Source organism: Saccostrea cucullata, unplaced genomic scaffold (assembly GCF_032062105.1).
Source record: "Saccostrea cucullata isolate Sc308-1 unplaced genomic scaffold, CSIRO_AGI_Scuc_v1 ctg3214, whole genome shotgun sequence".
Classification (NCBI taxonomy): domain Eukaryota; kingdom Metazoa; phylum Mollusca; class Bivalvia; order Ostreida; family Ostreidae; genus Saccostrea; species Saccostrea cuccullata.
Genome location: NW_026934170.1, coordinates 60,001 through 86,140, shown reverse-complemented (window position 1 = coordinate 86,140; position 26,140 = coordinate 60,001). Strand labels below are relative to the sequence as shown.

At 32.9% G+C, this 26,140-nt stretch overlaps 1 protein-coding gene and 1 long non-coding RNA gene across 2 annotated transcripts in view; both read right to left on the bottom strand.

Annotated features, from left to right (window-relative positions):
* Nucleotides 1-8,712: 8,712 nt before the first annotated feature.
* On the bottom strand, nt 8,713-20,071 carry LOC134240071 (adhesion G-protein coupled receptor D1-like). The gene is made up of 19 exons (XM_062722181.1): nt 19,997-20,071; nt 19,531-19,630; nt 19,324-19,440; nt 19,154-19,226; nt 18,131-18,227; nt 17,439-17,491; nt 16,891-17,008; nt 16,576-16,682; nt 16,376-16,478; nt 13,580-13,730; nt 13,235-13,304; nt 12,721-12,781; nt 11,597-11,682; nt 11,081-11,207; nt 9,933-9,974; nt 9,628-9,705; nt 9,412-9,460; nt 9,262-9,311; nt 8,713-9,039 (listed from the first exon to the last, which is right to left on the bottom strand). The coding sequence occupies exons 1-19, from the start codon at nt 20,069-20,071 to the stop codon at nt 9,004-9,006; spliced, it is 1,593 nt and encodes a 530-aa protein (XP_062578165.1). The 3' UTR covers nt 8,713-9,003.
* A 913-nt stretch (nt 20,072-20,984) lies between these two features.
* LOC134240072 (uncharacterized) overlaps nt 20,985-26,140 on the bottom strand; it is a 5,553-nt gene continuing 397 nt past the window's right edge. Inside the window, exons 2-3 of the long non-coding RNA XR_009986351.1 lie at nt 25,932-26,003; nt 20,985-21,053 (exon numbers count right to left, since the gene is read on the bottom strand). This is a non-coding gene — a long non-coding RNA (uncharacterized LOC134240072). The remainder of the gene's footprint in view (nt 21,054-25,931; nt 26,004-26,140) is intronic.

Here is a 26,140-nt window from a genome sequence, read left to right as displayed (position 1 = left end):
AAGGAACAATAATCTTGATTCTTTCATATTCAAATTTGTCACATCTTAATCTTTGATTCAAATAAAGATTACTCATTTCTTTGACTGGATAATCCTAGCATATAGAGTGGATTGTTTACCTGTTGAAGGACATATCCCTCCCATAAGCAATTAAAACTGAAGAAGTGAGAATCATATCCTTAATTTATTAATAGAAAGGCCAGTTGTAAAAGGTGATCATTTGTGATGTGGATAATTGGAATTTGCATATACCATTTGCTTGCTGACTCACCTGCAAATGTTTGATAAGAAACCAAGTTTCATGATCTAGCTAGTATGGATGCTTTCTCAACCAACGTTAGTGGATATCCTGGTCATTCAGCTGATTTAGGGCACATCCATGGCAGCACTGCTGCAGTTTTGCTGGCACATACATGTATCTGCATCTTATATAAGGTTATTGCATGGTAAAGTCAAAAAGTGTCAACCAAGTTTTGAAATTTTAAATATAGATATAATACATAAAATTCACGGCATTAGGCACAGCTTCATTTGGTTCCCCAGGCTATGGGGATCATCTTGGTTCCCTCTTAACTGGAATTAGTGGAATGTTATGATGAGGGTTGTAAGGATTCTTTTCCTGAGGATCTGTGTTCTCACCGATTGTTCGGGATGTATCTACAATGTACGTAAAAGTTAATTTATATTTTTTTTATTATTATTATTATTATCATTACTCATCCACGTACAAAGTGCTCACAAGGGAGGATACCACCTCAAAATTGGGAAGCAAAATTAGGTCTACATGAGCAAACAATGCAACAACAAAAGAAAGGAAACTTCCTTCAGGATGAATGAGCAGATCCTGCACAATTATTATAATATATGATAAATGTTTGGGTAATTCAGGATGACTTAATATTGGCAACAACCTGGCAATATGACCAAGGACATATCAGAAGAAATATTAACAACTTAACAGTATATTTCATGAATCCACTACAGGGAACAATACTTTGTATGGATTTTTCCAGTGTCACCATATAGATATTACTTACTTAAGAGGTATATGAACTAAAACATGAGTAAACCTTAGAACTCTAAGAAAGAAGGCATATACTGCCAGTAAACACTAGGATTAAATGAACCAATACTTTATCGTAATAAGTTTTGTCCCAAAACAATGAATCATATATGAAACTCTGACCCTTATGTATATAAAACTCCTAACCAATCAAAATACATGTACCTCAAGAGCAATTAACAATAGATATCTCTGCCTTATTCGTACATGTAAATTCCTTAACCAAACTAATCTGTGTTACTGCGATTCATAGTATCAGTAACTGCTGTTATCAGAATATTAAGCGACATAGGCATGATGGGTAAATTAAATCCTATGGGTCAGTCAACATCTCTGTACTATTAATGACATCAATATTAGCTTCGATAGGAAAAACCGTGCCAAAAGTCAGATGTGCTTTATAAGACACAATTTGAATGTCATTTCGATCAAATAACAATCAACACTATAAGTAACTTTGACCCAACCAACAGATGTGCTTCATAAGACACCATTTGATCAACTTGATTGTCATTATAAGCGAATAATAATAATAATAAAAACAATATGGGTAATTCTGACCCAACCATAAACAGATATGATATGCAACATAAGATGCCAATTGATTGTAATTAGAGGCAGCCAACAATCAACAACATAGGTAACTCCGACCCAGCAATGAACAGATATGCTTCATAAGACGTAAATTGATTGTCATTATGAGCAGCCAACAATAGACACTCTGACTCATCAATAAACAAGATAGGAAACTCTTACTCAACAATAAATAAACAATATGGGTAACTCCTAGGCAACAATAGACAATATGGGCAACTCTGATCCAACAATTAACAATATGGGTAACTCTGACCCAACAATAAATAAACAGTATGGGTAACTCCGACCCAACAATAGACAATATGTTTAACTTCGACCCAACAATAAATAAACAAAATGGGTAATTCCGACCCAACAATAAGCAGTATGGATAACTCTAACCCAACAATAAACCGAAAAGCTTCATACGACGCCAATTGATTGTCAGTATGTGAGTATAAGCATCCAACAATAAAACAATATGGGTAACTCCTACCCAAACAATAAACAATATAAGTAACTCCGACCCAACAATAAACAATATGGGTAACATCGACTTAATTGTCGGTATGAGCATCCAACAATTAAACAATATGGGTAACTCCGACCCAAACAATAAATAATATAAGTAACTCCGACCCAACAATTAATAATATGGGTAACATCGACCAAACAATAAACCGAAAAGCTTCATACGACGCCAATTGATTGTCAGTATGAGCATCCAACAATAAAACAATATGGGTAAACTGACCCACAGGTACAAATCTACTGTGTACCAAAACAATGTGGGTAAACCGACCCACAGGTACAATCTACTGTGTACCAAAACAATGTGGGTATACCGACCCACAGGTAAATATCTACTGTGTACCAAAACAATGTGGGTATACCGACCCACAGGTACAATCTACTGTGTACCAAAACAATGTGAGTATACCGACCCACAGGTACAAATATTGTGTACCAAAACAATGTGAGTATACCGACCCACAGGTACAATCTACTGTGTACCAACACAATGTGGGTATACCGACCCACAGGTACAAATATTGTGTACCAAAACAATATGGGTATACTGACCCATAGGTACAAATATTATGCACCAAAACAATATGGGTATACAACCCCAACATGTACAAATCTACTGTGTACCAAACAATAAACAACAAAGGTAACTGTGATCAATAAGTGAATAACTACTGTGTACCAAACAACATGGGTAACTCTGACCCAATAAGTACATATGTACTGTGTACCAAACCAATAAACACTATGGGTAACTTTGACCCAATAGGTAAAACCTTGTACCAAAACAATAAACAACTTAAGCAACACTGATCAAGTAGATACTTATCAACTTTTTATCAAAACAATAAACTTGAATAAACTTGAAAGAGTATTAAAACTGATCCCATTAGTACATAATTATTAACTTTGTACAATGTACTAAAATAATCAACCACTTGAGTAACACCGATTCAATTTGTAACTATCAACTTTGTATCAACAGTTTAAACAGTTAACAACACCAACCCAATAAGTACATAAATTATCCACCGAAATGATAAACATCTTGAGTAATCATGTTAATATTGTCTACACCAACCAAACTAGTACATATACCTTGACTACCTAGACTTTGTACAATATCCATTCAATATTTATCAATATACAAAACATGAAATGTTACATATAAACTTTGTACCAAAACTGATCAAACAATAAGGAGCAATTCAAGAAACACCAAAGTATTATAGTAACTATCTGAACTATGTATATAAAGCTCAGTCCACAACCCTTAAACTCCAAAGAGTGAAAATGAGATATTGGTACATTTATTTACATGATTACAATACACATTTCTCAACTAACCTTAAAAGATAGCTGACATTACCTATTAGATGCCTGTTAAGGAAGGGGCAGTGTTTTAACAATGCTGCCTAGCTGTTTTACATCATGTTGAATGCAAACACATGAAATATGCAAACTATGATAGGTAATTGAAATTTTCATTGTAGTTCAATAAAATTAAATAACTTTGCATAAAGTTGCTAACTTAAAAGCTTACACCATAGAGTATATATTAAACAATGCCTTTGAATAATTGAAAGTGATAACTTATACACAAAAAACTATTTGGAAACCCCAAGCGCGTTATGTATAATTGTAAATCAATTATAAAGTAAACATAATACTGGCCTTCGTCCTCAATTACATGGGAAGGCAAACTCTGTTATGCACGCGGTGAAGCAGCACAGGTGTATGCCGGCTGGACCTAAAACGCCCAAGTCGTTGAGGTTCAGGGTCTCCCGCTGTGGCCCCAGCTGTGAAATAGCGATGCTTGCAGCAGATACTTGCAGGATGTTCGTTATCTATCACAACTTTTGTTGATCAAACTCTGTGTCCACTGATCATGGAGATCGATATAGAGATAGTAATCATTAAAGGTATCTATTTGTTTTGTTCAACCAGTAACAAATAGCTTACTTTGAAATCCTTTCAAAATTCAGACTATAGGAAAAAGTTCCACGTTTGATGTCGCAATAAAATAGCTCCATGAAATATGTTCTTCTCATGAATATCTGCCTATAAATAAAGTTCATATCGGCAGAAAAATACACCAAATGTATCATACAGTAATCAGGTAATATATTTGATAACCCGCGCACATATTATGTACCACCGCATCAGTAAACAATAAACCAAAAAAATCCCCCCGTTCTTGTAAATGGCACTTTACAACACGAACAATTCTTTGCTCCTTTCAATTCTTTGGAATTTCATCTCGACAGAAAGACAGGGCACGTTCAGCTAAGTTAAACAATCACAGACGTTGTAACAAATCTTCAAAATAGACGTGCCTCTAATTTTAGCGTGGTCAGCAGGCGGGTTATCACAATACAACTGAATGACCACGTGACCTTACACCTTCTATCACACGTAATCCATCAACCAAGGCGTGGATCTAAGAATTTTTTATATTTTATCAATTAATCCTACCGGAAACCTCCAAACTAAGTTATCGCATTCAATACATAAATACAATTATTATTCTAAAAATTGTTGTTTTGTTTAGCGCACCTACAGAGAGAACAGAAAAAAAGATTGTCAACATTCATGATCAATTTTAAATATTTAAGAAAATGTGCAGTAAAATTTTTTTAAAGAAAGGAACAAACTTGATGTGTTGCAAGTCCATGTTTTCCCCGCTCCAATTTTGGCTTTTTGAGCTTGTTGAATACTGTTCGTTATCTCCACATATTTCATTCCCAATAACCTAAAAACCTATGATAAAGCACCTCCACCATATAAAGCTAAAGGACATGAGAATTCTGTCACTTGCAGTCAGTTGATTAAGATATTAAGATAGATCTCTGAAGGAAATGTTTATAAAACGTGTCCAACGAAATAGCTTTTGGGAAGTGATTATTGTTTCATCAATGGAACGTATAGAAAAAAACAGCTATCAAGCTCAATTTTCTTATAAAACAATACAAATCGTGAGCAATAGGGTGAATTCACCATGCATCGGACACATACCTTGCTTCGGACAACTTTAGACAATAACCTCTCTTTCAACTTAAGAGTTCCGTGTACTTATTTGTTTCTGTCTTAAAGCTGAAGATTTAAATTTTTTAATGATACCGATTGTTATTATCACGTTGTGATAAAAATACCCCGAGAATGGCCTTGAAGTTACGTCATATTTTACATCATCAAAGGGGAATAACCAGAAATTTATGATTTTGCGATTTTTTGAGTTATCGTTCTTAAAATTCGACTTCAACAGAACGAGTAAGACTTTGGTGAATAAAGTCAAAGATTGGTAATTTTACATAAATTTTAAAGAAATTTCACTTCATTATTCGTATAACTCTTTTTAGAGGTGGTTTTCAACAGTATGTTCATTTCTCCGTACATCGGACACAAATTAACCATGCATCGGACACTTTCCGATGCAAAGGTAAGCACTATCATTTTCATACAGAACCCAGCTGATAGCTGTTTTTTGCGGAAAAAGTAAATAAAAACTCTATATTTTTAGTCTAATACAAGTTATCGATATATGACGTCTGGAATTTGACTCAATTTGTTTCTACAAACCAGAGTATGATAAACCATGAAAAAAAGGCGCGAATTACCGCATTATAAGCATTTTAAAACATTTCTAAGGCAGAGTGAGGTCTCTTGAATCGTTTTACATTTGTTCAACGATATCGTCAATTAAATTTAAGTCGAGGGTTATTTCTTAGATAAAAGATAAAAAAATATCCATATCAAGCATTTTAAAGCACTTTGATAAAGGTATGATAGTTTTCCGGTCAAAATACCGTCTGTCCGATGCATGGTAAACAATGTCCGATCCATGTGAATTTTGAGTTATTCCTAAAAACTCAAAAGATTTTTGAGGATATTTTCTCAATTAAGGGCATATAATTGTGTCCCAAATTGATATTTTAATCACAAACTAAATGTTAAACTCCGTTTTGATAATTTTCCGTCGGTAGCGATATCGCTAGAACTTATTGAAGCATAAGGGTATCCGATGCATGGTGAATTCACCCTACCGACCTATGAAATAAATAGGTGGTCACGTGACATATACGTGAAAACCTATCAACATCTCATATGGTGTCTGTTCACATTCACTTTGAACACCTTTATTGTCTTATGTTAGTCATAAGTTAGACGTTATCCTACAGAAGCTTTATTTGATTTACAATGAAAGTTGTAAAGTGTATTACAAAGAAAAACTCGAAGGTGATTAAGAAGAAGAGAGTTAAGATGTAATACAAGCCCGAAGGCAAATAGAAATAAATCAATGTGAAGTAGTTAGATATAAAGCTTACATATAAAAATGCTTGAGTTTTTTATTAACAATACCAAAGTGGCTCTTGAAGACCGGGTCTTCCAACAATCTACTGTAATTCCATGGGTCAAATTGAGTTCATTTTTAGCAGACCTGGTTTAATATTCATATGAAGCAGAATTTGTTCAAAATCTAGAAAATAAACCGGTCGAAGCCTTCACTCGACATAAAAATATATCGACGACATAATGTCATTTCACATAGGTGATTTCCCATTCTTATTTCAATACGATACAGTCATCCAGGTGAGCTTGAGATAAAAGATACCACAAAAAATTCTACCACATCTGTCTCACACTTAGATATTATTTCATTTGAAGGAGACGTTAATGGTAATCCAACAACCAAACTCTATGATAAACAGAGTGACTTCTTTTCAATCGCCAATGTCACTTACTTATCCAGTAATACATCATTATCACCTGCATACGGAGTTTATATCTCTCAGTTGATTCGATACACAATAGCATGCTATATGTATGTACTATTTCTAAAACGGTAAATTATTGACAAACAAGGTAGTGAAACAAGAATATTAGCAGTCTCGTTTAAGGTCATAATATCGTAAGTTCTATGGTCGATACAGTAAAACTCGGTAATAACGAATACGGATATTGCGAATTCACGGATATAGCGAATTCATCTTGAATCCCCAGCTATATAAATTTCTTATACGGTTATAACGAATTACGGCTATAGCGAAGCAATTTCATCGTTATAACCGAGTTTTACTGTACAATGGCCTTGTCAGCAATTTGTTATTGAATCTAATGCTGACTGAGGTTTTTCATACAAATTGTTGTCCATTATTTACATGCTGAATTGACAACATATTTTCTACGTTATTTCCCAATCATGACAGGGAGCACACGGCGGAGGTGGCGTTTAGCCGGGGATAATCCCTTCTACATGGCACCTGATCCTACCTGTTGTGTTTGAGATCCGTGTTGGCAATGCTCCTATTTTTTACTGTGAAATGGGCTGTTGAGCTTGAATAATGTTCGTTATCTCTACATGCATATATTTCCTTGTAAACTTATTTTGAAACAAAAGCACTTGATATAAAAACTTAACAGACCTGATTATAGATCAAATTCATAGTTGTTGTGATGAAAAGAATGTTTGAAATCGTGATTTATTTTTCTATTTGAAGTATTGTTTCTTCCTCTCAATATTTGATAAGCAAATCGATTAATCTTTCTTCAAAAATAAGTGGGTTCCAATAAATGTTCCTCCAAGCCTCTTTTTTTTTTACTCCTTTCTAAATTATTAACAGATTAATGAAGGAGAACATTTAGGAAGTTCTTCGTTCTTGCAATTGCGAATAAAATGACGATACTTGTGAAGGGGTTTTGCTTTCGAACATTTCTACTCTGAATATACTCACAGTAATTATTTTTCTGGATTAAAGTTTTAATAAAAGTAAAAAAAACTGGTGAAAAGTGTAAGGATCTTTCCATCAAACAATCCAAAAATTTGAAGTTTTAATAACTTTAAATGAAATAAAAATTTCAATACATTTTTGTGTGAAATGCTATTAATATATATAAATCATGATATTATACAGAAAACATTATTTTCAAATCTGTGTCCATGCACCTTTAAAACGTAGTGCTTATCAGGTTTTGAAACTTTAAAAATCCAATGGAACTCTGAAATTTGAAATCATAAAATTATACCAGAATTAATAACATCAATACTACTTCTCAACATTTTATGAAAGTCCAATTTTTATGACATCATAGACCGATATTTTTTTTCAAAAAGAATGGAAGTAGAAAATCACTCATACCAATTGGTAGGCCTTTGTTTTTATACTGAATCTGACTATAGCATGTTCTGTCTACTTAGTATCTGATTCAAAAGGCTCATAACAAGTGTAATATTCCTCTGAGTGTTTCTACAAAAAAAATTAAAATCTTTTCTAGTAGTCATTCGGTATTTGATTATCAACTTGTTGTAAAGATCTTTTTTTTTAAATTCAATTAATTTTAGTTTTAACTTGCAAATCTATTAAAATTTTCCACAGTTTATTTGAAGAATAGTATCACAGATATGTGCAAGTGTACAGGTAAGGAAAATAAAATATATCTAAGAAACCAAATCATGCACAACATGGGAATCGTGTTAAATAATTACATGAATAAAATTGAAGATTGGATAACCTTAAAAATAAATATACTTTTACCACAACAAAAATAAGTTGTTTATGCTCCAGCATAATAATTATATGCACTCGATCTTCAATGTTCATTGCATATATGAACAGTTTTTATAAACAAGTGACCATTATCTAAATCATTATGAAGCGGGATGTCAACCAATAATAATAATTTTTTGTACATGAACAGCAAAAATCACGAAATAGTATATCATCAATATATAGTTTTTCTAGACTTCACTACGTTTATATCCTCTTCTTTAAAGTCCAAAATCACATATCAAATGATGATAATGCAAAAAGAGTATCAAAACGCATTATAAGAAATATTCAACATGGCGTCGATTTTCCTCGGTAAACAGGATTCTATGGAAAAATAAAATAAATATATGAACACATTCAATTACACCTACTTTTGTTCCTTATGCTTTCTCATGTTCATTTTAGTTCACTGATTAACTTAAATCATTTTATTTATAAAAAAAAAATTAATAGTATTTTACTATCCTATTTGAATTAGCATTTTCTACATTTTCAGTTATGAATAATTGAAAAGAGGCTTTTTTTCATGTTCAATCTTTTACATACCGGTAATTGTATCCTTGGTATAATGGATCCCTCAGAGTATTTTCTGACCTCTGTTATTTAATTGAAAAAAAAAATCGTAACAACAAAAAAATTAGTTAAAATTAAAATAGTAAAAAATAGTCGAAGTAAAAAAAAAATAAAGACATTTACCTTTGAATTCCTCTTCACTGTATAAATCTTTAGAATTTGATTTTGAAACCTATATCAAATTTTAGGAAAAAAATAAACTGAACTTCCAAACTTGTGTTTTTGAAAAATAATTTATTTCAAGATTACAATTTTAAGAAAAAATTGGGATTGATCAGACACCATTAAAAATTTGTAAATTACCTTTCAAAATTGTTTTAGTTATGTTTTTCCACTTACTAATTTGTTCTTGGACGTTCGCGTCGTTAAAGTTCTTGATTCATATTTTCTAATTTTTCTTGACATGGCTTGCCGAACCTATGAAATATAATATACACTGACTCTCTGCAATGTAGAGGTATAACAAATACATACTTATAAAAAGTTAAACCAAACATATCTGAATTTTATTTTCCATTTCCAAACATCCCATTTTAATGAGCAAAGTGAGTATGAAATATACTTTGATAATCTGACAAATAACTTAATATTTTATTTATTTTATTGTTCATTATTATCCTGTTACACATGAATGCATGCCATACCTGATTGTTCATTAAAACATGGAACAGGAAAATAAAAAGGCCCTGAAATACAAAAATACAGAATTATACAAGATATTTGAATAAAGCAAAATGAGTTTTTAAGGACCACGACACTGATTTCACTTGTACATCTTTTTATCACTGCTTAACACTACTAGCGTGCAGGTAAAAAAGCCCAAACGAAGCCATCGTCTAAATATAAATTTAACAGTTATTTGTCAAATATGATAAATCATAGTATACACTTATCCACTGGCTGTCAGTGGGGTTGCTCTTTATCAAACCGTGAAAGGTTTTATTCCACCAGGGTTCAATGAAACAATGCTTTATTACATCTGATGTATATAATAATTTCTAAGGGTTGGATTTCCCTGATATTACAGATTCATAGGAAAATTATGAAAGTTTTGGTATTTTGAAAAAGAAACATTGCTGGAATGAGCAGTCAAGGTGACATCGCAATGCTGCTGAAGATGATATCATTAGTCTATGGATTTTTTCTAGGAAATTAAGATTGGCGGCAGAAATTACATGAAAATTTTCTGAGGGTTGGGTAGCACAAATTAAACCATAGCTATGCGTGGAAATTTTCTGACCGGTAAAAGTGGTTATTTTATGATTTTTACTTTATACAGGAAACATTTTAACAGAAGAATAATAATTGTTAGTATCCTTTTAAAATTATCAAACAGAAGCACTGTACCACCTCATTATCACGTGATAACTCACAAATAGAAACAAGAGGTCAGTGGGTCACATCGCTCATCAGAACTCACGGCTAGGAAGATGCAGAAATCAGCCATATAACGTAATGCTAAATGAGATTGCTGTTCTTGTTTCAGCAACTTGTTTGCCAATAATATACATGTACCTCATTTTAGAAATTTTTCCTGAGTAGCTTGCTCTCACCCATTGATTCAACTGAAAGATATCAACCCCGTACGCAGGTGATGGGGGTATTTATGTATATAAGTAAGGGACACTGACGATTGAAGAGTTAGACACCCGTTTATCATAAAACTTAAGCTTGTTTGTTAGATTGCCATATGCATTGAAGCCATTGACAAACACACAGATAGAAAAAACAGAGAATGAAAACTAATCAATTTTACGATTTGTTGACGGAAAGGTCTAGAAAGAAGACTTACTTGTAAGGAATTAAATATGGCAAATAAATATTTGAAGACAATGGTGCTGCTATCTATTGATAAAATTCCAAAAACCCAAGTCAACCCAAGGACAGGTAACAATGCACTCATTCCTCGAACCCCACTTCTGCAACATATAACAATAAAAAAAAATTTTAGGGGATAGCAATGACGTTTTCTTTGACATTATATTTGAAAATGAAATGAAAGGTACAAATGGATTTATACATTTTGGATACTAAGAAAATTGTTATAGCAAACAGCATCCAAGCCCCAATCATAAAGTGTAGTTTGCTGTATCTTAAAAGAAGAAAATAACCTGTGAACACTTTTTTCTATATCAGCATGTAACTGTTAATCAAAACAGTTTTTACTACACCTATAAACCAATTTTCCCATTGTCTAAAATTTTCAGCACATATTATCTGCTAAAAACATTAATATTAAAAAACATATTCATATCAAATTCAGATAAAAATGTGTACATATCTCGAGCACTTACAAAGTAAAACTTACATTGTCTTTTCTTTCAGAGACTTTTTCACCATAAAAGAGGAAGAGAACATCGTTTTCATTACCATAACAACGATGATAAAATTTACCTGAAAGATTTTTATTAGCAGTGTGTTATAATTTATTGAGCCACAAAGATACAGATCAGTCAAATTAAATATAAAATGTATATATATAACAAAATGTATGTGTGCTTGTAGTGGGAAAAAATCAAACCAAAATGATCCTATAAAAAAATTATGCAGCTATAGACTTATTTCATGGTGAATATATGGTTCGTTATTCAGCAGAAAAATGACAATTAGACCGAAGCAAAGCCGTGCTCAGTAATGATATTATACTAGAGAAAAATAAACCATACTTTCAAACGGAAGAGTCCGAATTGTTTTATTTTGATATAGAGTCAGGATTTTTAAAATAAGTCAGACATTGAAGGTTGCAAGACGATCACATTTTTGTTTGGCAGCGAACTTCTGTTGTAGAAAATAAAATGCGCATAGGATACATGTTATAAGTTTCTGATTTCTTGTCGCGGATTTGTAGGACATCAAAATTATTGGAAAATAAATAAAATAATAAGACATATAAGATATTATTTCGGCTCAAATATACAGCTGACTACGGCAGTAACAAGCGTCCTTTTCAACCTTGTAAGAGGTTTGATAGTGACGTCAAAATACCGCCTAACGCACACGGAATCTTCGTTGAAAACGGCTTCAAATCCAGTGGATGTGTAAACCAATCTTATGATCTACAGAAAACCTCTATTATAGTGAAGATACTAATAATAGGTTGACATTTACAAAAAATTGATTCTCATTCCCCGTGATTTTATTTTTTATTGTAAACTTGACGGATAAAAAGAATAAAAAGAAGCAAAATTGTCTATCCCTGACACTCCGTTTCAGACGGTTTTACTGTATTTGCATTTTTATGGATTATTCAGGGACTTTTTATTATCTATATGATAATGCATGATATATCGATGACAGTTCTGTTCCACTTTGTTGTTTGTATCTTTTAAATTTGTATTGTTTATCTCTAGGCCTTATTTTCGTTATATATAGCACTTAATTCTCAACATTAGAAAATAATAAGAAATCAGATGTATCATATTATTTCATTACCGAAATAATGATCAGGGCAGGAACAATAAAACCATAAAGAGCACTATTTCTCAGCCAGCAACTGAAATATTAAAGAAGCTTTTTATATATATTATTTGACAAAAAGATAATTGAAAATCAATGACAATTGTGACAAAATTATTTTGAATCAATATATTTGTTAAAAGGGATACTTTTTACAAAAGGTCTTTTAAAAAAGATTATCAAGACTGTTTAAAGTACGCTTTATAAGTTATATTTTAAGCTTTTGAATTAAATCAAAGCACGAAATTTTTGTACAAATCGATTAAGTGTATAAGATTTCTTAAAATCATTTGATAAATCCGATCTGGTATGGATACCAGTGCTATGCATTAGAAATCTCTTTTCATCATGATATAATTACATTAATGCCACTGAATTTTTATCTTCTCTCAAAGTAATTTTTCTTTAAATCACAATATGGGACAGGAAAAATAACAACTTAAAAAAAACAATAGTATGAAGCTAATTTTAAGACTTATGATGTACTTACAACGTTTTACTCCCTATGTCATGCAGTTCCGTTGCTCCGAGCGTGATTCCCACGACAGCAGCTGGTAGTCCTTATGTAATGGAACAATTACAGTCACATGAAAATAATAAATCTAATTGTTAGGATTCAAAAATTTATATTTTATCAATTTCTTACACAATTTTTATGCCTAATCAAACGCCTAAAATTTATTAATTTAAATTTTTTTTTGATGGGAATAACATTACTCGAAATTTATACTCGTCAATGATTAAAAAATACTATGTCAGGGTGTTTAAAAAAACCTAGGACAAATTCTTAAGTATATAACTACAAATTTTCTGTAATTATTACTAATAAATTTACCCCAGCCCAGTAGTAGTAAAAGAGCAGAGCTAGATCTGGTACTGAAAACATCAAGTATGGCCACTGCCAGATCGATTCCCAGGGCCAACATAATGCAAAACATGGCAAGGAAAAAGTACTGAAGAAGAGCCGCAATGACAGTACACACGGTCTGGAACGAAACATAAATATTTGAGTGTCTCGAGTTACAAATGGTATCTTATTAGCATATAAATTTGTCTAACATGATGTTTTATGGTACAAATTTCAAAAGTGCCTGTATAAAGAACACACTAATATTTAAAAGTGAAACAAGAGGCCCATGAGCCTTATAGGTCACCTGAGCATTATGCAACAACTTTCCAGTGATTGAATTTGATTCATGTTTTAAGCCAGATGCTATGGCATTCACAATTTTGAAAGAGGCACCATTGATCATCATAACAATACACTTAGCAGTTGCTTAGTTTGTTTACTTAATACCCATACGCAGGGTAAGGGAACACAAAATGCATTTCAACTAATCAGTAATATTCAGCAATAATCAGTAGTGCTCCTACCATACATGAACCCCTGACCCTTAGGCCTTGATATTTGATTAATACCAAGGAGCAGATTTCAAACCATTCATTCATTTTCAGTATACAAGTACACCACCCCCCCCCCCCTCTATGGTACCCCTGACCCTGGGGCCTTGAAATTCACAATTGTGGAAGATATCGGCCCTTGTCCATCATAACTATATTGGTAGTTCATCTGCTTAATACCCTGGAGCAGCGAAGAAAATTTTCAAAGATTTAATGTATTTTCACTATTTAATCAATAGAGCCCCGCCCTAACACCAGAACCCCTGACCCTGGGGCTATAAAATTCACAATTATTGAAGAGGCATTCTTGCTCATCATAACTATATACTTAGTTAGTTTATTTATTTCCTAGGAGCTGAGGAGAAGATTTTCAAAGAATTCATGTATTTTCTCTATTTAATCAATACAGTCCCAACCTAACACCAGACCCCTGTCCCTGGGGCCATAAAAATAATAATTTTGGTAGAGGCACTCTTGCTCATCATAACTATGCACTTAGTTAGTTTATTTAATACCCAGGAGCAGAAAAGATGATTTTCAAAGAATTCATGTATTTTCACAATATAATCAACAGAAAACCGCCCTAACAGCAGAACCCCTGACCCTGGGGCTATAAAATTCACAATTTTGGTAGAGGCACTCTTGCTCATCATAATTTTGCATTTAGTAAGTTTATTTAATACCTAGGAGCAGAGAAGATTTTCAGAGAATTCATGTATTTTCACTATATAATCAATAGAGCCCCGCCCTACCACCAGAACCCCTGACCCTGGGGCCATAAAAATTAAAACAATTTTGGTAGAGGCACTCTTGTTCATCATAACTATGTATTAGTTAGTTTATTTAATACCTAGGAGCAGAGAAGAAGATTTTCAAAGAATTCATGTATTTTCACCATATAATCAATAGAGCCCCGCCCTAAAACCAGAACCCCTGACCCTGGAGCCATAAAATTCATTATTTTGGTAGAAGCACTCTTGCTCATCATAACTATGCACTTAGTTAGTTTATTTAATACCCAGGAGCAGAAATGATGATTTTCAAAGAATTCATGTATTTTCACTATATAATCAATAGAGCCCCGCCCTAACAGCAGAACCCCTGACCCTGGGGCTATAAAATTCACAATTTTGGTAGAGGCACTCTTGCTCATCATAACTATGCACTTAGTAAGTTTATTTAATACCTAGGAGCAGAGAAGATTTTCAGAGAATTCATGTATTTTCACTATATAATCAATAGAGCCCTGCCCTAACACCAGAACCCCTGACCCTGGGGCCATAAAATTCACAATTTTGGTAGAGGCACTCTTGTTTATCATAACTATGTACTTAGTTAGTTTATTTAATACCTAGGAGCAGAGAAGAAGATTTTCAAAGAATTCATGTATTTTCACCATATAATCAATAGAGCCCCGCCCTAAAACCAGAACCCCTGACCCTGGGGCCATAAAATTCATTATTTTGGTAGAGGCACTCTTGCTCATCATAACTATGCACTTAGTTAGTTTATTTAATACCCAGGAGCAGAAAAGATGATTTTCAAAGAATTCATGTATTTTCACTATATAATCAATATAGCCCCGCCCTACAGCAGAACCCCTGACCCTGGGGCCATAAAATTCACAATTTTGGTAGAGGCACTCTTGCACATCATAAATATGTACTTAGTTGGTTTATTTAATACCCAGGAGCAGAGAAGAAGATTTTCAAAGAAATAATGCATTTTCACTACCTACTTATTTAGCCCCGCCCTAGCACTAGAACCCCTGACCCCAGGGCCATGAATTTCATAATTTTTGTAGAGGACTCATTGTTAATTACAATCATGCAAACAGTTTGACTGCTTGATGTCCAGGAGTAAAGAAGAAGATTTTTAAAGATTGCACTAATTTTAGTGGTTTTGGCCCCACCCCACAGGCCCCAGGGGGGCAGGGATCATGAAATTCACAATTTTTGTTCCCCTTCACCCATAGATGCTTTATGCCAAATTTGGTTGAAATTGGTTTAATGGTTGCAGAGAAGAAGCTGAAAATGTTCAAATGTTAATGCACAACGCACGACGCACGACGACGGACAAAAATAGATAGCAATAGGTCACCTGAGTTTACTCAGGTGACCTAAAAAGAATACGCTTTATGATGTAATTAAATTAAGAATTAAACGGCACTGGTTAATTGACTTACATTAATTATAACTAAAAAGAATACAATAATTATTTAAGCATTAACCTCATTGTTAGTTTGGTTTCCAGCTGTTAGAAACAACAAATATGCAAATGACAACGCCACACAAAGGTTGATAATCAGTACAGATCTTCGTGATTTAATGTATCTGTAAAGGGGGAGAAGAAAATGAATTAGTTGTAAAATCTTACTGTACAAATACTATGTTTCATAAGGGCAAATAAGCAGTGAAGTCAGTAATTCACCTCCAAAAATACAAGTATATGACAATTGTTGCAAATGCTCCAACTATAGAAAAACTGCATCCAATGATGGAAATCATTGTCAACCATTTCTTATCCTCTTCTGATAGCTAATAAAATAAAAAGATGTTGTGATCAGATGTATTACATTGTTTTGTTCCTTAGTAGCATTGAAATGTAATGATTGTAGATGGGTAGAATTAAAAAAAATTATTTAAATTAGGTATATTGTTCTAACAAACTGTTTATTGCATAATTATATACACTTTTTTTCAAATCAAAGTTGCTTCAAAATTGTACATGCAATACCTCATTTACCTTTCTATTATCCAGACTCATTAATATAGCAAAGTTTGTTAAGTGATTACACTCACACACGGTCTGTGAACTATTGGAGAGGGAAGTGTTAACGCTACAACCTGAATAGTTCCATAAGCTTCAAATAAAAAAAATGTAGAAAGAAGTTTTAATTTAAACACGCTTTTTCCTCTAAAAAGAAATAGTTTGATTTGTCTTTTTGTTTATATATTAATGTTTAACCACTCTTGTATATACATTGCTTAAACCTTTGTACAAATGTAAAAATTAAAAAAAAAATGACTGTCGGTTAGAAATTTTAATAAAACTCTTTAATGATTTTTAAAAATGATGTTTGATATTTAAGATTATAACAATTTGAATTGATTTAGCGTATGTAAATAGGAAAATTAATTTAAACATCGGCAAGAAAGATTAAAAGCAATTGAGATATTTTTCTTTGGGTTATTTTAATTGTTTAAATATCGGTACATTTTCTACAATAAAATTATATAAGAAGAAACATGCAATAAATAAAACACGTGTATGTTAAAAGTGTGGAGACTTACTGCCCTGCTTCATTTAGAAAGACACATTGTGCAATATTGTTGTTGGCTGAGACCTGTAAATTAAACAATGACACTGAGATGAAGAAAAATTTTATAGCAAAAGGATCATTGCCTTTTACTCTGGTCTCAATATACTCCTGAAGATCATTATGTGTTCAAAAATCAAATCTTTTCTTCCTAATCATTAATGGTCCCCACTTTACCCCAGGAACTATGACAGTCACATATATGTATGATGTTTTCAATGTAATAAATAACCGATAGTTTACATATTATGCCAGTGGTTATACTGATGATTTTGAGGAATTATTTCCCTAAATTTTCATTTAAATTTCGAACTTCCCACTGTTTTTGTCACCCTATCCCAAAATGGTCATTGTTTAAACTGTTTAGAATAGGTGTTATCAAGAGGGAATCTTACATTCAAGTTTCCTCATTTCTCGTCCAGTGTTTTTGAGAAGAAAATGTTTTCTTGTATATCCTCTATGAAAGAAATCATTTAATTGGTTTTTTTTTTGGCATCCCCTCTACCAAATGATGTCTAATTAACCCAAATGTTATTGAGTAAAAAATATGTATAGCTTACACACAGACGGAGAGAAATATAGACAGACGAGAAAAGATCTAAAATGCTCAACTAAGATTAATGTGCAACTTTTGAAAAAAAGTGATAACTAAATCTTTGAACGTACGTTTCTTGAAATTCTCTGGAAGGTAAGTGTGATGTTACCATTAAGGTCGCCATTCAAATTGTCCACTGTAAGCGATAATACACTGGAGTCGAGTTCCCTTAAAAAAATAATTAAATTATGTTTAAATACAGTGTAAGTTTCATACATTCAAAATAATTACAATGATTGTCAAATACAGATTTTCATAATTATGCTATGATGATATTTGTAGAGAATGAGTACTCTGATATCTTCCAATCAAGTCTTCTTTGTAATCTCTTTTTAATTTTTTTGTAAGTGTATAAAATACTACAAATATGGGATCGTCCCTTTTGCTTATAATCTTATAAACAATATATACACACCCCAAAAAGAAATTGCAATTATTTAGGTTGTTTGAGTGATTACTAATTTTCTTCAGTGTCAATAACATCAAGACATATGAAGACAAAGAACAGAAATAATACAATGAGAGTCTATTGAAACAATTCACATCAGGAGCAGAGTTAGTAATAAAAACATCAAAAACGTCAGGGATTGGATATTGTGTCATAAAGGAATAAGCATCCCCTGTCGACTGGGTATATCCGCTTATGCTTCTTGTCATAATGGATCAATGAAAAAAAAAACATCGTTGTCAATTCAGTGTAAAAGTAATTGACAATTAGTCTAACAATTAGAATGGAAAACATCTCTCAAAATATGACACATTGAAAGACTGCATTTGGTTGCAAGATCTTGACCATAGAATTTGCGACATTTTCATAAAAATTAGAGGGGTTGATTTCCTTGTTCCATTAACTTACCGGTATTTATAGATAGAATGTCTCACTTCGGAATTGTTTAACTGTAAAGCATTCTCTTGAGTTTCGAATCAAGGAGACAAATAAAGAAAAAGGAAAATCCATCTTTACCATTTTAGTATTTTTATAGTTAAACAAAATCCCAAATATTAATCAGATGTTTCAGACTCTTTTTTTGTCTTTTTTATCAAAACATTTTTGGAATAATTAGTGATGTTTTTAGTATAGGTCAATGACATACTCGCCAGTGTCCTCGGTATCGAAGCTCGACCCAAGATTATCGTATTTTACTGCTGTAAATGCAACATTGTCACCTGAAATTTAAAAAAGTATTAAAAAATACATAGGATAAAAAAATAGCAAATATCTAACAAAAAATATAGAAGTTAAATCAGTCAAAAATTTTGATACCTGAAATATTTTGTAATGCGGATTCGGGTAACTTGAACCGTGTAATAGAATCAGTTAAATTTTCGGTCTCCTTTGGGAATACAATCTCCTGTTTTGGAATTTTCTCAATGCTCAACACTACGATTGTAAATTAAACCCAATTATTGAAAAAAAAATACCGTTTAAACAATGTCTTCATTACATTTAAAATAAATAAAATGGTCTTACAGAGATTTTCTTTCTTAACGGTGACTGTCTTGTTTACTGTTAGAGATTTCGTCACAGACTTCGCAAATCCGTCCACAGATGTTAATATTTTACCTGTAACCTTTTATAAAAATAAAATAATAGTTATATTATAATGATAGTTCTTTGATTGTTCTTTGGAATTTAGTGAATCTCTGATGAAAAGAGGGTGTCTATTAACCTATTCCCTGTCACTTGTCTTTTGTCCGTCTGTCTGTCCAGCTGGTAAATTTTCATATTTTTCTTCTTTGTTTTAGAATTTCAGGCAACGTTTAACTAAACTTTGAACAAAATGTATTTGGGTAAAGGCAAACCGCGTTTTTTAAAGAATGAAAACACCCTCGTTCAAAGGGAGAGAAACAAGAAAACATAAAAAGATTGAGTGAGTAACCTTTAGGACAGAAAATGGATCTTACTTAAAGCTTCCTGCAATTTTGGGGGTTCAGGCCATAAGAGAAGATCTAAGAAAATCTTTAAATGGCCTAGGTGTTTTGTTCATAAAATTGTAGTCATGGTTAGTCATATAAATAACTATTTAATCATTCTCATTTTTTTTACATTCAGGAATCCTAAATATTATTATACAAAGCATATAAATAGAAGGGAAAATACCTCTTTTTCATCAGTATCTTTCACGTGTTCTCTTCCAGTGTCCAAGAGATTACTGACGACCCCTATGAATGTCTGAATGATAAAGGTTTTATATTAGTTTTCCATATTATTTTAAAGGCATTGCACATTAGGAAGAGTGGTATAATTCGCGATCACACGATATATTAACATTAAAAAAAATTATGAAAATGTTAAATTGATTTGAACATATCTTATCAATAATTATTATGTAATGATATATACGGATTGAGCGAGAGGCAGAGTTTATATAAGCTACACAGCTAATTGTGCCACGTACGTTTCACGTATGTTAAACGTATGTGACACATACGTGACTTCACGTACGTTTTCCATGAAAAAAATACCACGTACGTTATATGTATGTTTTCACACGTGTGAATATCATGCGTGTCACGCATGTTAAACGTACGTATTGCCCACCATACGTTACACGTATATTGCACACGTACGTTACTCATACGTTTCACATATGAATAACGTACGTGCAACGTGTGTGTAACATATGTTTCTCATAACATGTTTAATGGGTTTATTATTTGCACTGCTCATATTGTAAATGTATAAATACCATACAAAAATGTGTCAAACCATGGTTAAACACGTTTTGAACATTTTTTCACATATTGTAAACGTTGGTGAAACAAAAATTACGTGCAATTTAAATATTCAATTCATGCATTTGACATAATTTCTCTCAAAGGCTTATTTTCTTTTCATCTGTTGAATGATCCACTTTCTGGTTATCCTTCACTTTAAATTTCCTGATCCTTTTTGCTCTTGAAGCAATCACAACAAAAGACATATTTAGATTTAAGCCAAATTTAATGTTGAGTATGTTAACATCAATTCATTCTTCTCCAGTTCTCTTTTATCTGTAAAGAAAAAGAAAATATTAAATGCATGGAATAAGGGAAAACCCATTTTTTTCCCCTGAACATTATTATTATCCACATATTAATCTTGGTTGATTCTCTGTAGAACTTAAATATAAATACTAAATAATTAATTTTTTAGTATTCATATCAATGATCTTTTAAACTATTTTTTTCACTATATCCTCAAATATCTACCTTGTAATGTTCTTATCTAAAATTCATTACATAGCATTGATTTGTGGGTGAACTCGAAAAAAACTGTACATACTGATACCCCATATGCCAGTTTATGGTTCAAGTTTCCCAAGTGCAAGTCAAACTCCAAAGTCAAGGTCAAAGGTCAAAATTGTTGACATCCAAGGACGGACTTGTCACAAAGAGTAAATATGTGAAATATGAAAGCCCTACTACTATCAGCTCAAAAGTTATGATCAAAGTTAGTTTTTTAACAGCCAGGGTTAAACTAGAAGTACAAGGTCAAATATTTTGATTTATACCCATTGAAAGGTTTTGTCACAATAAATATACAAGTGAAGTATGAAAGCCCTTGCACCAACTGTTCAAAAGTTAAGGCCAAGATTCAAGTTATGAAACTTTCTTAAAAGTGAATCATACTCCAAGTTCAATTCAAAAGGTTAATTTGGTGTACCAATACAAAAGTATTGTCACTATGAATACCCAGGTCTATGACATATGAAAGCCATACTTTCACCCACTAAAATAATATGGCCAATGTGAAAAGATTTTGCAGACAGACAGACAGGGTAAAAGCTATATAGATGTACCCCAGAATCTTTGATTACAGGGGTACAAAACTTATTCCTCATTGTCATGAACTTAGTCTTTTTGCTTTCAACTTAGGAGCATTATATAGATTTTCAATGAATCAATGCAATTTCAGTTTATGATTAATTAATAAAGCTGTGCCTTTACATCTGATCCACCTACCCTGGGGCTATATGAATTTCATAATTTCATTAGGACTCGATGCTGATTAAAATCTTGCTATTAGTTTGCTTGATGTCCAATTAAAAAAATACAATTTTGAATAATTTTGATGGGTTACCCCCCCCCCCCCCCCCATTAGTTTGGGTGGTGGTGGAGGGAGGAGGAAGTAAATGCTAAAATTTTACCAGACAGAGCACAGTGTATGACGATGGACAACAAGAAACCCAAGGGCCTTGAATCGCTTTTCTAATAAATTGTACAATCTATCACTAGTATTTGAAGCCTCTATGTTTATAAGACCCAAAATACATCAATCAAGAAAGTTCGATGATTCTTAGCCAGTTAGGACTGAAGATATTTCAATAGAGCTATAAAATACCATAAGTAGATCATGGTGACCTACTTTTTGGTCGACATTCTCCAAAGATGCCTCAACTGACAAAGTTTAACAATTCTAGGCCAATATAGACTTCTTTTGGTTTTATCTTCCTGATTATCTCCAAACCCTAATTTTAGTATAAATGGTAGCCCTTGGGCCAAGGATGCCCTGTGAAAATTTGACAATGATTGTCCAAGGGGATCTTGAGTTATGACCCACATTCTAACAAGAGGCCCAGGGGCCACATCGCTCACCTGAGCAATTTGCTAGGAAAAATCACACATCAGATCAGAACTGAACGTTTGCTGGGGGGGGGGGGGGGGGCTTGAATTTTAACCCCCCAGGGGGCTATGATTTGAACAAACTTGAATCTACACTACCTGAGGATGATTCCCTATAAATATCACTAAGCATGGCTTTAAAGTACTTGAAAACAAGATTTTAAAAGGTTTCCCTAGATATTCCTATGTAAAACTTTATTGGCCATTTTGGTCCCACCCTACCCCCTGAGGTCATGATTTGAACAAGCTTGAATCTACACTATCTGAGGATGATTCCATACAAGTTTCATTTTCCTGTCTCAATGGTTCTTGAGAAGAAGATTTTTCCAATATATTCCTATGTAAAACTTTGATTGGCCATTTTAGCCCCACCCTACCCCCGGGGGTCATGATTTGAACAAACTTGAATCTACACTACCTTAGGATGATTCCACATGTCAGTTTCATCTTTCCTGGTCCAGTGGTTCTTGAGAAGAAAATATTTAAAGATTTTTCCTGTATATTCATAAGTAAAACTTTATTCGGCCATTTTGGCCCCACCCTACCCCTGGGGGGTCATGATTTGAACAAACTTGAATCTACACTACCTGAGGATGATTCCACATGAGTTTCATCTTTCCTGGCCTAGTGGTTCTTGAGAAGAAGATTTTTTAAAAATGCCATTAATTTTTTTCTAATTCATAATTATCTCCCCTTGGAAAAGGGCGCAGCCCTTCATTTGAACAAACTTGAATCCCCTTTACCCAAGGATACTTTGTAGCAAGTTTGGTTGAAATTGGCCCAGTGGTTCTTGAGAAGAAGATGAAAATGTGAAAAGTTTACAACAAAGCCAACGCCAACGACAACAACGACGCCAACGACAACAACGGACAAATTTTGATCAGAAAAGCTCACTTGAGCCTTTGGCTTAGGTGAGCTAAAAAGTTTATGCACACCGCACAAATGGCCGTAGCATTAGCTCATTGAGCCTTTGGCATAGAAGAGCTAAAAACAGTATACATTTACACCTATATACTGGCTATGAGGACAATAGCTAGTTTATCATCCCCAAAGACAACAACTATTCCCCAAGATGCAGACGAGGGAAATAGTTTGCTGTTGAGAGAGATGATAAACAAGCTATTTTCCGAATAGTAAGTAAATAGGTGTTTTATTATGGCACCTGATCCCACCTCTGATGTTTCGGGGGTCCGTGTTTGCTCTGCTCTTATTGTCCCCCGCTTGAAAAGTGGGGGATATTAATTTGGGTTTGTCCGTCCGTCCGTCCGTCTTTCTGTCTGTCTGTAACGCTTTCGTTTCCACACGATATCTCGAGAACCCTTTGAGCTTTTGCAATGAAATTTAGCATAGCAACTCCCTGTGGACTAAAGAAGACCCCTATTGATTTTGAGGTCAAAAGGTCAAAGGTCAAGGTCATAAATAAGCAAATTCTGTCTGTTAAAACACTTTCGTTTCCACACGATATCTCTAGAACCATTTGAGCTATTGCAATGAAATTTTATATAACAACTCCCTGTGGCCTAATGAAGACCCCTATTGATTTTGAGGTCAAAAGGTCAAAGTTCAAGGTCGTAAATTTATATATTCTGTCTGTTTGAAATACTATTATTTCCGGGCGATATTTCAAGAAGATTTTGAACTTAAGCAATGTAATTTTATATCAAAACTCCCTAGGACGTCTCTCGCCCCTCTCAAAGTGCCCCGCCCCGTTTGTATTATTAGTTTTTAAAGTATTACATATGTCGCTATTTTTAGCGCAGGGGCATGAGGAGAGTTATTGCGTATAAAACAGGTTCTCGATGGACTTTATGTTCTTATCACATCTATTAGAACTGTTTAATAAAGGCTAAATAAATCAAACACCATGGATTGTGTAAAATTTTGAGAATACCGAACATGAAAACATGAATATATACATGTATGTGACTTCACTTCTGCATATACTTCATACCATGTAAAGCGATTCCGTGGTCTAATGGTTATGTCTCTCGCTTGAAGTGTGTGAAGTCCCGGGATCGAATCTCGGTTGAACCTTACTCTTTTTTTTTTTTAAATACTTTTTTTTTTACTAAATGATAGTATTCAGCATGTCAAATGAAAAATTTATGAGGTTATAAAATCTTCATTACAGTGTGATAAAAATTCCATATAAAAAAATCTTTTATACACATAATGAAGAATAAGCAATCAAATCTTTATATGCATATTGACATACATGTATTTTATTTGCTTCAGTATACATGTATACATTTAATAATTCTACAAATTCAGTCAGGGGGGGCCGACTTTTTTCCCTAAGCGGGGGACACGAATTCTTTGAATTAGCTTGTTTTGTATAGTTTTATGGACTTTGAGATTGAATACTGTTCGTTATCTCCATATTAGTGATGGGGAATTGAAAAAAAATCAGAATCGATTATCGGTAATAATCGGCTGGGCATAATCGATTAATAATTGATTATAATCGAAATTTTGAACTTTAATAAAATTAATATAGAAAAGTTGAAACTTGTTCAGATTTCTGTCAGACTTTTACAAAAAAACATTACTTACATAAAATATTCAAAAATGTTGATTGAAATTTCTTTTATAAAAAGTGGAAAATAATATTTTGTTTACTTTAAACAATATAGGACTATATAAGACTATTGAAACAGAATGAGAATTTATTTTATTTTTTTTTTTTTATAAAGTCCATGCAATGGGTATTTTACTGATATTAGTCCCACCTTTTATTTAATATATGCATATTTTTCTTAAAATTAGTTTTAATTAGTTAAAATAATAAAATTGCAAGTCTTAAAAGAAGTTAGACTTGTATTTATGATAATAATTACGTTTCAAGATTGACTAGACTAATTATGTTTTCCTTTGTATGGGCCTAGTAAAACCTTGCAATATTAGCGTTTCCTGGTATTAGTCTAACCCCATATTTAATCATGGCGGTAAAAGTATCAACAAGACACGGAATCCTATTATCCTTCGATGTTTTCAACGTTCATCACTACTTTAATGCTCTTTGCACTTGGATTTGGCAATAAAATTAAAGTATGACAATTTTATTTTTTGTTAGCGATGTCGGCGACATTTATTTTATAATCGATTAGTAGCATCGAAGAGCTTCTAACGACCGACAATCGATTGTCGGCGACAAGCGTTCCATCACTACTCCATATCCTTCTATTATATACTGAAGCTGACTTAATTATATGTAAGGTCCGATCTGGATAAAACCAGAAGAGTTACGAAATGAAAAATTGAACTTACCTTCTGCATTAATCTTTAGCTTGGCATGGACTCATCTGTTTTTGTTTGTGTTCCAAGTGTATACTTTTTGTCCTTGAGGTTAAAAAAAAACATTTGTAGAAAAAAAATAGACGACTTTCACATTAAATTTTTCAAAAGTTATTCCCCTTTGCAGGGTCAATCCAGCATAAGGCCCTGTTTTCCCTCTGTAACCTTACCAAATTTATTGG

Bases quoted from the DNA above. Each gene is read 5' to 3' on its own strand.
- LOC134240071 (XM_062722181.1), bottom strand. From the start codon at position 20,071: ATGACTAACCATGACTACAATTTTATGAACAAAACACCTAGGCCATTT. The intron at 11,208-11,596 runs GTAAGTTTTACT...TATATGTTGCAG, and splicing joins TCTCTGAAAGAAAAGACAAT to AAGTGGGGTTCGAGGAATGA. The intron at 9,975-11,080 runs GTAAGTCTTCTT...TTTGTATTTCAG, and splicing joins CCATATTTAATTCCTTACAA to GGCCTTTTTATTTTCCTGTT.